General features: G+C 41.9%; 1 protein-coding gene across 3 annotated transcripts; it reads right to left on the bottom strand.

The window, feature by feature from the left end:
• Positions 1 to 509: 509 nt before the first annotated feature.
• npffr1l2 (neuropeptide FF receptor 1 like 2) lies at positions 510 to 10027 on the bottom strand. Of its 3 annotated transcripts, none has more exons than XM_062452034.1 (4): positions 9771 to 10027; positions 2571 to 2964; positions 2015 to 2114; positions 510 to 1767 (listed from the first exon to the last, which is right to left on the bottom strand). In XM_062452034.1, exons 2-4 carry the CDS (start codon positions 2932 to 2934, stop codon positions 759 to 761), a joined length of 1473 nt encoding a protein of 490 aa, XP_062308018.1. In that variant the 5' UTR covers positions 2935 to 2964; positions 9771 to 10027; the 3' UTR covers positions 510 to 758. The 3 variants fall into 3 exon arrangements, with proteins under 3 accessions (XP_062308018.1, XP_062308017.1, XP_062308019.1); XM_062452033.1 differs by having other exon boundaries at positions 9735 to 10026; XM_062452035.1 differs by having other exon boundaries at positions 9937 to 9990.
• Positions 10028 to 10740: the final 713 nt, after the last annotated feature.

Here is a 10740-nt window from a genome sequence, read left to right as displayed (position 1 = left end):
GTACATTTATATGGTTTTCACATGGCTTGCAGTCAGTAATTATAAATAAACACAATCAAGTTGTTCCCCCCCCTTATCCTGTCCCAATTAAAAGTGTGAAGTTCCTATGTGGGGATTTTCAGTTGGTTTGTCAGGCTACAAAAACACACGTGTATGCAATTCCTGTTTTTATAGTAAAATAACATCTCAATCAATAACAATTCAGCCTCGTGGGATTAAAGTCTTCAACTACTAAAGTGAAATTTGCCATTGAGCATCGTGCATGTTTATTATTCCCTTCCTGGCAGAGCTTAGATGAGGCAAAGAGCTCAAGGATAGTGTGTGTTTTGGGGTGGTGGGTTGGTTGCATCCCTGGCTGTTAGACCAGCTGGAGCTGCAGCTGCCTGGTCCTTATCACAGGCAGGGGCTCCTTCAGATGCACGCATGCACACACAACCCCCACGCATGCACACACAACCCCCACGCATGCACACACACCCAGAAACCCCTCTGAAATACTTATTTAGACATTGTACGTTTGGATTCCTTGGTGCCTTCAAGTTTATACCTCATGCATCCGTGCAGAAAGCAGGCAGATGTACTCTGGTTTAGGTACATTAAAAGGGGAAAACGAGAGAATCTGCGATATTAAATTGAAACACATGAACACGTTTGTAACTTTAGCAGCCCTAGATATAACAAACATGATGCTCTGACAAGTGACTTTCAAAGCCCTTCCAGCATACTGTGGCTAGTGTAAAATGACTGTCCATTCCTCTCTAATGATCCCAGGCCTGGCAGACTGCTACTCCAGGCGGGCTGATCCTTTCTGCCTCCTCCAGGCCAAACCCTCTCTTGTGACCCCCGCTGCCCACGCCGGAGCTGCCCTCCGAGCCGCTGCCCTCCATATGGACGATACAGCCCACCCTCGAGTTCCTCTTCAGATCCAGCTCCAGACGGACCGTATCCGTTGGATTTCCGTCCGTGTAAACGTTATTCCTGGCTCCAAACACCAAGGGGTTGGCGTTGGTGGTACCATCTCTGAGGGCACCCCCCCCAATGCCCCCAGCCCCCGTCTGGCCCTCCCCGGCTCTCCTGCATCCCAGCTCCCAGTCCCCCGGGCAACAGCAAGGGTTGGGCTGGCAGACGGCCTGGAAGCCCCTCTTGAAGTTCTCGTTGTAGTAGCCATATATGATGGGGTTGACGCTGGAGTTGGAGAAGGCCAGCCAATGGGCAAAGGGAAACATGTAGCCCGTCAGCAGCTCCAGCTGGTCCCCGTCCAGACCAGAGTAGTCGGTCATGAGCATGAGGGTCCACAGAGGCAGCCAGGACACCATGAAGAGCACGGCCACCACGATTAGCATCTTGATCACCTTGATTTTCTTCTGGGAGATCAGGGGCCTGCCCTCATGCCTGCCAGAGGGCCCCTGGACAGCTGTGTCCTGGGGCTCCCTGTTGGACACCACCGAGGTGTAGAGCTTCACCCCGATCCGCCCATACATCAGGGTGATGAGGGTGAGAGGCACCAGGTAGATATGAGCGAAAAGCACGGTGGTGTAGATTTTCCGCATCTTGGGGTTGGCGAAGTTTTCGTAACAGGTGTACAGGGGGTAGGTGACGTTGAATTCACGGTTGGAAACCATGTAGTGATAAGGTACTTCCTCCACTGTCAGCGCGGCCGCTGAAGGACACATAATCACCACAGCCAAGACCCAAATCATCACTATGGTCCCCTTGGCCACGAAAAGGCTGAGTTTGGGCTGGAAAGGGTACACTATACAACGGAACCTGTGGAGATACCGGAAGTTCAGCCCCGATGAATACATTTTTCAAGTATTTACTTCATATTTCAAGTATTTAAGAAAACATTCCTCCAAGTGCTTGGAAACTATTCTTTTCACCTCCTCGTGTTTCTTTCAGTGTCTCAACTTCGGATCGAATTGCATGAAGCAGTGGTTGCACCTCAGGTTACAATTGTGCTACAGTCCTAAATCGAATAGCTCTCTTTCATGCAGCCATCAAGAAGCTGACTTACCTGTCGACAGCTATGGCTACCAAGGTGAAGACTGAGGCCGCCACAGACATCCCCTGCACTAGGCCGCTCATTTTGCACACAGTGTTGGTAAATGGCCAGCCTTTCAACAGAATCAATGTCAATCATCAAGCACACAAAAAAAAAAAAAATTATTTCCTCTCCAACGTGATTTAAGTTTGACTGCTGTGCTTGAAATTGTAGGTGTATAGCACAGCGGTGTTCAAACATTTTAATCAGAGTGATTGTGTGTATGTGTGTGTGTCGGTGATGTGAATGAAAAGCTAATGGTTGTACGGTGCAAGTTCTCTTGAATGTAAGAACTACATGCCGGAGAATGTGTCACTATTAACTTATCATATTGGTGAAAACAATTGGTCTTGGACGGTGGAAACTATAGAATTGTAAACAGATACAATAAGAAACGTCAAGAACCAGAACAGTTCGAACAGTATTTTGGTGGTCAGAGTCAAGAAACAGTCTGTATTTACCACACACAGTGTTGACACGTTCCAAATGCCAAATCACTTTTACATTTAGGAGATAGGAGCTGAGCTACCTGTGATGAGGTTGTCCACCAGTGTGGTGGGGATACAAAAGATTCCCACCAGAAGATCGCTGATGGCCAAGTTGAGGATAAACAGGTTGGTGACGGTCCGCATGCGCCGGTTCCCCAGCACGATTATACACACCAGCACGTTCCCCACCATGCACAGCAGGAAGATGAACAGGTAGGCCAGGATGAAACTGGCAGCAACTGTAAGGGAGTGCTGGTAGTAAGGGAAGTAGGTGAGGTTGGCCGTGACGTTGGAGCTGTGGACGAGGTGTCTGGAGTTGTTGGACCAGGGTGGGCTGTCTGCTGAGGCCTCTACCTCCATTCCTCCTTCTTCTTCGCTGTTCCACACCTCCATTCCTCCCCTCATGTACAGCTCTCTCAGACAGCAGTCCCTGTACTGACGACACACACAAACATACATACACATAACCAATCAAGTGCCCCTGATGAGCCAATCAGATTCCACATCGTGAGTTTTAGCATTTTCTGTCGGACTATGAAGCATGGATTTATTTGTTTGCATTTGAAATGAGATGATGCAGTTTAATAGCCATCTTGAAATAATATACAAGCCCTGGTCGCCTTTTTATAAGACAAAAACTATTTAAATCAATCCCAAACATTATCATAAGATCACAAGATACCATTGTTGTAGTAGGCGAGACCGGTGTTGGACTTGAGACCATATTTTGAAGGTCTCTGTCTTGTCTCTGAATCGACCGCATTTTTACTCGTTCTTGTCTTGGTCTCTTTCAAAGAATACTCGGGATTGTATTTCAAGACCGGTCACGACCACAACTGCGGGCATAGGCTATCACTAAATTACCTGTGCATTGTAATTTAGGCTATTTGTTAATATCATTACTGTTACTGGATGTAAAACGTCACCCTTCAGGTACAACCAATTTGGTTGTACCTGTACACTAATTTCTAATTTGAAATTACCTGGCCATCACCCCTCCTCGCACCCCCAAAGTGAATGAGGAAGATATGTGAAACAGTGGCTGTCTGAAGATGTGCCCATACCACAGCGGCTTGGACAAATCAGCACCACCCTGGTCCTTGGGACCCCCTGCCTGCATGTTCTAGATGTTTCCTTGCTCCAACACACCTGATTCAAATGAATGGGCTGTTTTCAGGTTTCATAAGGAACCATTCATTATAATCAGGTGTGTTGGAGCAGGGAAACATCTAAAACAGTGCCCTGAGGGACCAGGGAGGGGAACCACTGAACTAGAGAACTAGACGATGATAGACAGCTTTACTGGGGTTAATCACGTAGGATCACATATCTTCACTTGGCTGCTTTAAATGTGAATCAAATATCTCATGGATTCTTTTGCTTTTGAACTGTTGTTCTGAATAAAAGCCAACTTGCAAGATACAAGTAAGAGAATAATTCTTTTTATTTCATAATTCCTTTCTAAAGATAAGACACTTCATGGATCATAAAGTAGCACATTACATAATAGGGAACTAGAACACTTAGAAATGTGGTATAAACACAATCTTCAAAAACTCTGATGAAATGCATTAGAAGTAGGATTCATTCTCTTCCAGATAATGTATTTTACAGCCATGGCTTTGGCAATTAGAGTAGAGCAGAAAGGTTCAAGGAAGGTCTGGTCTGGTGAAAGTTGCTCTCTACCTTCTACCCGGGTTCCTTATCAGTATTAAAGACGTCTGGCCAAGGAAATTACAATTAATATCCAGGTTACAGCTGCTTCCCTCCAGACACTCGTTTGCAAACAAACTTAGAAAGGGTATGCCACTGCATACTTATGTTATAATTACTTATAATTATGTTATTTTTTTAAAAATAGAATAGAAGTATGCAGTGGCATAACGACATCTCTGACGTTGATAACAAACCAAACCGTTTCAAAATCGGTTGAAAATTGAGCAAGTTATGGTCATTTAAAAAGTACATGTAGATGCAACACAATGTTATGGGTGAGCGAGTTGACTGTAGCAAGATGGCCACCATGTGCGGACGTTCTAGACTCCGCCGTAAGACATCTAGTGTTCATATATATCTATGTGTGCAAGGACCAAAATACTCATGTACTGTATGGTTTGTTCTTTGCATTCTTTCAAGGAAGAGACTCAATGCTGGAGAAGCCTTGATTTATAACTACAGTGGAAGCCCCACTAGTGCAAAGATGGCAAACATAAGATTGCAATACAGCTTTGGAAGCTCTCAATGAAAGCTGGTCTTTATGTTGCAACCAGTAACAGCTGAAAGACACAATGTTTTTCTACATCATCTTGATGCAGGTCTCGTTACCATTGTGCTAACAAATCGATAGCTCAACTGGAGTGACAGATAGGTTGTGCTGTGTGTTTGTGTGTGTGTGTGTGTGTGTGTGTGTGTGTGTGTGTGTGTGTGTGTGTGTGTGTGTGTGTGTGTGTGGGGAGGGGGGCAGCTCTGGTCACAACAAATCAACTATTCTGCTCCCTTGGGGTCCTGCTTAAAGGGGGGTTTGTGTCAGATCACAGAAAGGGGTCCCCAGTACTGGTGCCAAGACCATTTTAATATTGATGTTGAATTTATTCATTTATGACTCGTCACATAGTTCTTTCTGTTTTTGTTGAAAAATGTAGAGGCTGTGTTTTGGTGAACTTTTCATACAAGGTTTTTAATTTTTTAAAGTAACGATGATGCATCAAGACAGTCCAATTTTGGCTCAGACCTTTTCAGCGTTTACGATCCGGCTAACCCTGCGCCACATCACTATGGCAACTGTGTGCCAATCTCGTTTAGTTACATTTTAAGCAAGGAAGGTTCTCAAAGTTTTCATTCAACAAGCTGAATGGTCTACAACCATTCACACCAAGTGGCTCCTTCAAATTCGAAAATTCCAGGAGCTACAAACGTGTCTGCAACACGCCAGCCCAACTTTTTTTTTATATCATTATCATTAAAGGGTTTGAAACATTTCACAAGCCTCACCAATTATTTTCCTTTTTTATCAAGTTGTAACTTGTAATGCTATAACCTATTTAGCATGTATACAGTACAATACAGTATTTTATATATCACAAGCTAAATGTGGAATGTTTTGTAAATATCATATTAACATGTGTGAGACATGAACAGTGAAAAGTGAGATGTGTAACCAAACATTTATCTGCTTAATTTGTGGTCTAGCTTGAGGTCAAATTTAAATTCATAAAGCTCCCCTGACATTAATTAGAATGCAAGTCTGAGCCCATGTAATCCTAAAGGAATAACTGCAATACCACATGTTTCCTACCGGTCTAGAAGGGGCTTAGGTAGGAAGGCTCCCTGAAGGCAAATCAGTTTACAAGGAATAATATCTTCTTTTTTCACCTTGTCTGCTTCCAGTAGTCATTCAGATTCGTCTCAAGTAGCAATAACAGTGAAGGTACGTTTTTTTACAATAATACCAAAAAAGTAATTGCTTCATATTTGAATAGTTGTAGACATTTCAAATTAGATGACTGTTTCATATGCTACACAAATTAATTTAACGTGATACCAAATGGATGAATTGTCCTGAAACGGAACTCAGAATCTTTTAGACCAATCTTTAGGAGACTGGATCTGCTGTGCACATTTGACTCTGTAATCCAGTGAACCAGTCTGCACTGAAACAGCAGCCTGTCAGAAGGGAACCCAACATCAGGTTAAGAGGATAACGAGAGACGTGATTATCTTCGAAAATTGCTGTGTAATTACTTGTTCAGACAAGAGACATTCCTTGTGCTAAGATCAGAGGGTCTTTAAAGTGTAATAGGGCCATCCTTTACATGGTGCCACATGACCTACAGAAATAGCCCCTTTGTGACTAAATGTATTTGGAGGGAAAAAAGCTTTGAGCTGTGCTTTATTTCAATCATCATCCCAAGTATCATTCTCATCCCTGTTAATGGCTGTACTATATGTGCAATTATGCAATTTATCTATTCTATCTATTTATCTACTCATCTCTATTTCTCTTCAATTTGTACTGTAATTTAGATGTGATTATTGCACTGTAGTATTATTTTTAGTTCACCGTGCTATGTAGATGAGGTATGGTTACTTTGCGATGTGGTTAGCAAATAAATCCAGACCGCTCCTTGACTTTGGTCACAAAAACATGTTGGAACCATGCACTTTGATTCTTATCTTCTGATATGAACTATTTGTAGACTTTGGATGAAAATGTTTGCAATGTAATATCAAATGACATCATAAAGTAGCCTGTCAGATAGCTGTTAGGATTTTTCTCACCAAGCTGTCCTCCTTGTGGATTTTCTGAGAAATCTGATTACTTTAATATTCTGTTGCTTGAAAGTGGTTGATATTGAAGATCGAACATGAAGTGGAAATAACAACATGAAAAGAACGCTTGTGATTGATGTCATTTCATCCAGAGGCGCTGCTATCACGAGCCCTGAGAAATACAGAAGTTCCCAAAGCCAAGAAAAGAGCTGGGAGGTATTTTAGGATGCTCTCAATGCTTACAATATGACGCTACCAGGAAGCAATCATTAGAGAGAAAGAGACCTCATGTTTAAGCCACACGGAAGTCGTCTTGTGGAATCAGCTTGATCAAGCTGGAAATGTTCTTTTCTAATGCCAGTAACACCTTTTTAAAACCAGTTAAGACGATGATCAATCACATGATGATGTGAACTCACAGTGCCTATAAAGAGTCTACACATCCTTTAAAATATTGTTTTTGCAACTGTACAGCCAGAAATGCATTAAATCTCATTTTGTAAACATTGTAACCTAACCTATAACCTCCAATAAATAAATGCAATAAAAACTTGAATATATTGCGCACCCAGCTACGTTAATACTTAATGTTGCACATCTGTCTCTATATTGGAAGAGTTGCTACCAACTTTGCAAAACTAATTGTGAAAATAATTAACCTTTCTCCTTTATTAATATATTCAAAAGCTGTTGCCGAGGAAACGTCAATGGACAGGAATCTCGAACTCATGTTAAAGGTTTTATAGATGTAGGTTGGGCCTGTGGATTATGCCCCCTAGGTTACCACGTTACTTTTTGGTTCACTTTTGGTTTGACTGTGCGCTTTGTCGCCGCGACGACGGTTCACCGTCAATCACGACAATCTCAGCTTTCTGCATGAAGGCAGCAGGTTTTACTTCCATTCATTTCATTTTCTTCTCAGTTTTCTGCAAAATCCATTTAGCTTTTCACCCTGGTAGCATCCTGAGTCCCTGCTGATCAGAAACTCCCTCGTAGCCCTCAGCTGCTGTCGCATCAAACACCACAGCAGCCCTGCTGGTTTCCAGTGTGCTTTGCTGTGCTTTTGCACCAAGTGGAACGCGTTGCACTATGTTGCATTAGGCTGCAACATAACATGGTTGCTCAAATGCAACAAATGACCTCGCCTGCTGAACGCCCACCACCCTTTGAAGCCTGTTTAAAGCCTTCAAGGAGCTGCAGCTTGTGGGGCACTGGCTATTATTTAAAGGGCGTGTAGTGTGTACAGTATAAAAAGTATACAGGAATTGTGGGTAATTCCACAATCAATTCAATTTAAACTGAATTGAAATAATTATCCGATACATTTTGTCCCATGCTGTTGGCTTCACGTCTGGTGAACAGACATGGCACTGGCAAGAGCACTAGTATCACGTATCCTTTTGTATTTAATCACCCAACTCCTGACATTGTTGTGTATGGACTTGTCCTTGTCGTCATGGCTGCCTGGTGATACGCAGTGGGGGGGGGGGAGTTAATCTCACTCCATTGGGTGATATCAAGTCAGTGGATTTAATCAACAGTGTGAGTGGAGATGTTTCTGAGAGTTTAATAAAACTTCACTTGTCGTTGTACATGACAAGTAGAAATACCTATTCAAGTAAAAAAAAAAGTGATTCTGCTCAAAAGCATATTTATCCAGATTGCTGAAGTTAATTATGGTTTGAATACTTAATCTCTTTTTTTCTCGATTAGAATTTATATCCATAAAGACCCGGGTGAGACAGTGACACACCAAGAAACGTGTGGTCACTATGATGAAAGCAGCTTGCACATAGAGCATTGGTGAGTAGTTTACTACAATATGAAGCACATCTGTGATTCCTATCACATCCTATCACATCTAAGCAGAAAGATCTGTCAGTAATAAATAAATGAACAGCGGATAAATAACTGCATAGCATATACAAGATTCTTTGCAATATATAAAGGATTTAACGTGCATACTGTAAAGACACCCTTTTAAACTGCAGGATTAACAAATTTGACAAAATATTTATGTAATGCTTTCTACAAGATTGTGTCGTCACTCTTCAATAATAATGGTCAACAAACACGAAGCTGTGAGTGTTCTGAATAGGACAGAGCAAGACATGAAAAGGAAATGTTCCGTTACACAAATAGTCATGGAACCAAGTCTCTTCATTCTAGAGCAGTGCAACACATTTGCCATGAACACAGAAGCAACAGACACGCAACATTTAAACGAACTTGTGATGAAACTCCTATAAGGATGAGCAAAAAAAAATAAAAATCAAGAGCATTGGCATTGAATAAAAGTATTGGAATTCATTCTGAAATTAGTAGCTGTATTCTCACTAGTAGCTGCATTATTATAATGATAGGCATTATTGAGCATTGAACTGCTCTCATAAAGATTACCAGCCAATCAAGTGATACAATGTGTTAATGATGCTTCTGATATATCCTGCAAAGTGTATCCTTTGATACACTTTGCAGATGATTAAACTCTACTCTCTGTCATACTGTATATAGTATCCAGCTGCAACAGGTATAGCAGGATATGAGCCATAGGGATGAATATAATAGTCTAATTTATAGAGCCCAGCTGGTCCATCCTCAGCAAGGATGCAATATTGCAGAGCTAAAAATCTGTATGAGCTTTTGACGTGTCCAACTGAGGTCTAATATTTCAATCCCCCAACATATAACATAATATATTATGTTGATACAGATATATCACATCTCAATTTCAATTAAATGTATACTGTTCAATGCATCACTAACTGTCAGCTCGAATTTTGAATATAGGAGTGGACACTTTTACCACGGGACTATACCTGTTGAAATTAAGGAGTAAACAAAACAAGTATTTTCGCTGAAGTGGGTAAGTACGTAAATTGACTATGTTCATAAACGACATCAAGAAAACATTGTAATGATAGATAGTGACTTACCTCTGAATGATACCGAGCTAATTTTTCTCCAATTACCTGTTCAGTACCTGTAGGACACTTGAAAACAGCAACAGCTTTCTGTTTTTTATCAGACCGAGAGATGTGTAAATGAACTAGTTCCTCATTGAAGATCAATTTCCACTAACTCGATCATAGCCAGACGGTTCGTAGAGGGAGACATCTCACATCTTGCGTTTCATACCTTGCCTTGCCATTTCAGGAGAGGTGCAAGCGCGTCAGTCACACGCGCTCAAGGGGGTGCTTTGAGTCTTGATTTTTTCTCACATTCATTAAGGCAAAAGATAGTGGTAGCCTATCTTCCCCACCCCCCTCTCTTTCTCGCCCTGCCCCTTGTCTTTCCCCAACCCGGCCTCATAAATAGGGTTTATAGGCATGTTCAAGTCACTCCGTAACCTTAACATTACGCAAGTCACTTATTGGCCCCAGTTCGATTTAACTCTTCGGGTCTCCTGGACCGAGAGGAAGACAAGTAGGCAAATAAAAAGTACCCAAATGTTTAAAGTAATATTTTGCCATCTACAATACCAAGGTCAAGTAGTAATTTCTTGACATTTACGCACCCAAAGGCGAGCGTGTTCATGCACCCCCGAATTCAGTTTCCAGTAATCCTGAACAGTAATTGCAAATTTTAGTCTGGGCGATGTCTTTCTGTCCTATTTAAAAATTGGGATTCGAAACAGGCCTACCGGCAGATGCACTTGCCCTAAGATATAAGGATGGATATAATAGGTAAGATTTTCAGTAAAAAAAGAATCACATACACATGTTGTGGAAGCTAATGAGCCCCGCTAATTTCCAGCCAATTATGTTTCAGCAATTCTGAATACTCCTTTACTTATTTGGTTGGACCACCAGGGGCGCAGATGGTGGAGTGGGTTGGGGGACGGGGGTAATGAAAACTTACCAGATCCCTATGCTATTCAAGTGCACAAATCGTTTTTTCTTTTTTTAAGTGTCCAGTAATCAGTGAGGGGTTAATCAGTAC

The sequence above is a fragment of the Osmerus eperlanus genome, chromosome 25, assembly GCF_963692335.1.
Source record: "Osmerus eperlanus chromosome 25, fOsmEpe2.1, whole genome shotgun sequence".
Classification (NCBI taxonomy): Eukaryota; Metazoa; Chordata; class Actinopteri; order Osmeriformes; family Osmeridae; genus Osmerus; species Osmerus eperlanus.
This window is presented reverse-complemented; position numbering and strand designations above follow the sequence as displayed.

What these genes read in the sequence shown, in the direction of transcription:
- npffr1l2 (XM_062452034.1), bottom strand. Translation starts at nt 2,934, where the DNA reads ATGAGGGGAGGAATGGAGGTGTGGAACAGCGAAGAAGAAGGAGGAATG. An exon ending in GGTGGACAACCTCATCACAG is followed by an intron (nt 2,115 to 2,570) that starts GTAGCTCAGCTC and finishes TTCTGTTGAAAG; the next exon opens with GCTGGCCATTTACCAACACT. An exon ending in GTAGCCATAGCTGTCGACAG is followed by an intron (nt 1,768 to 2,014) that starts GTAAGTCAGCTT and finishes GTATCTCCACAG; the next exon opens with GTTCCGTTGTATAGTGTACC.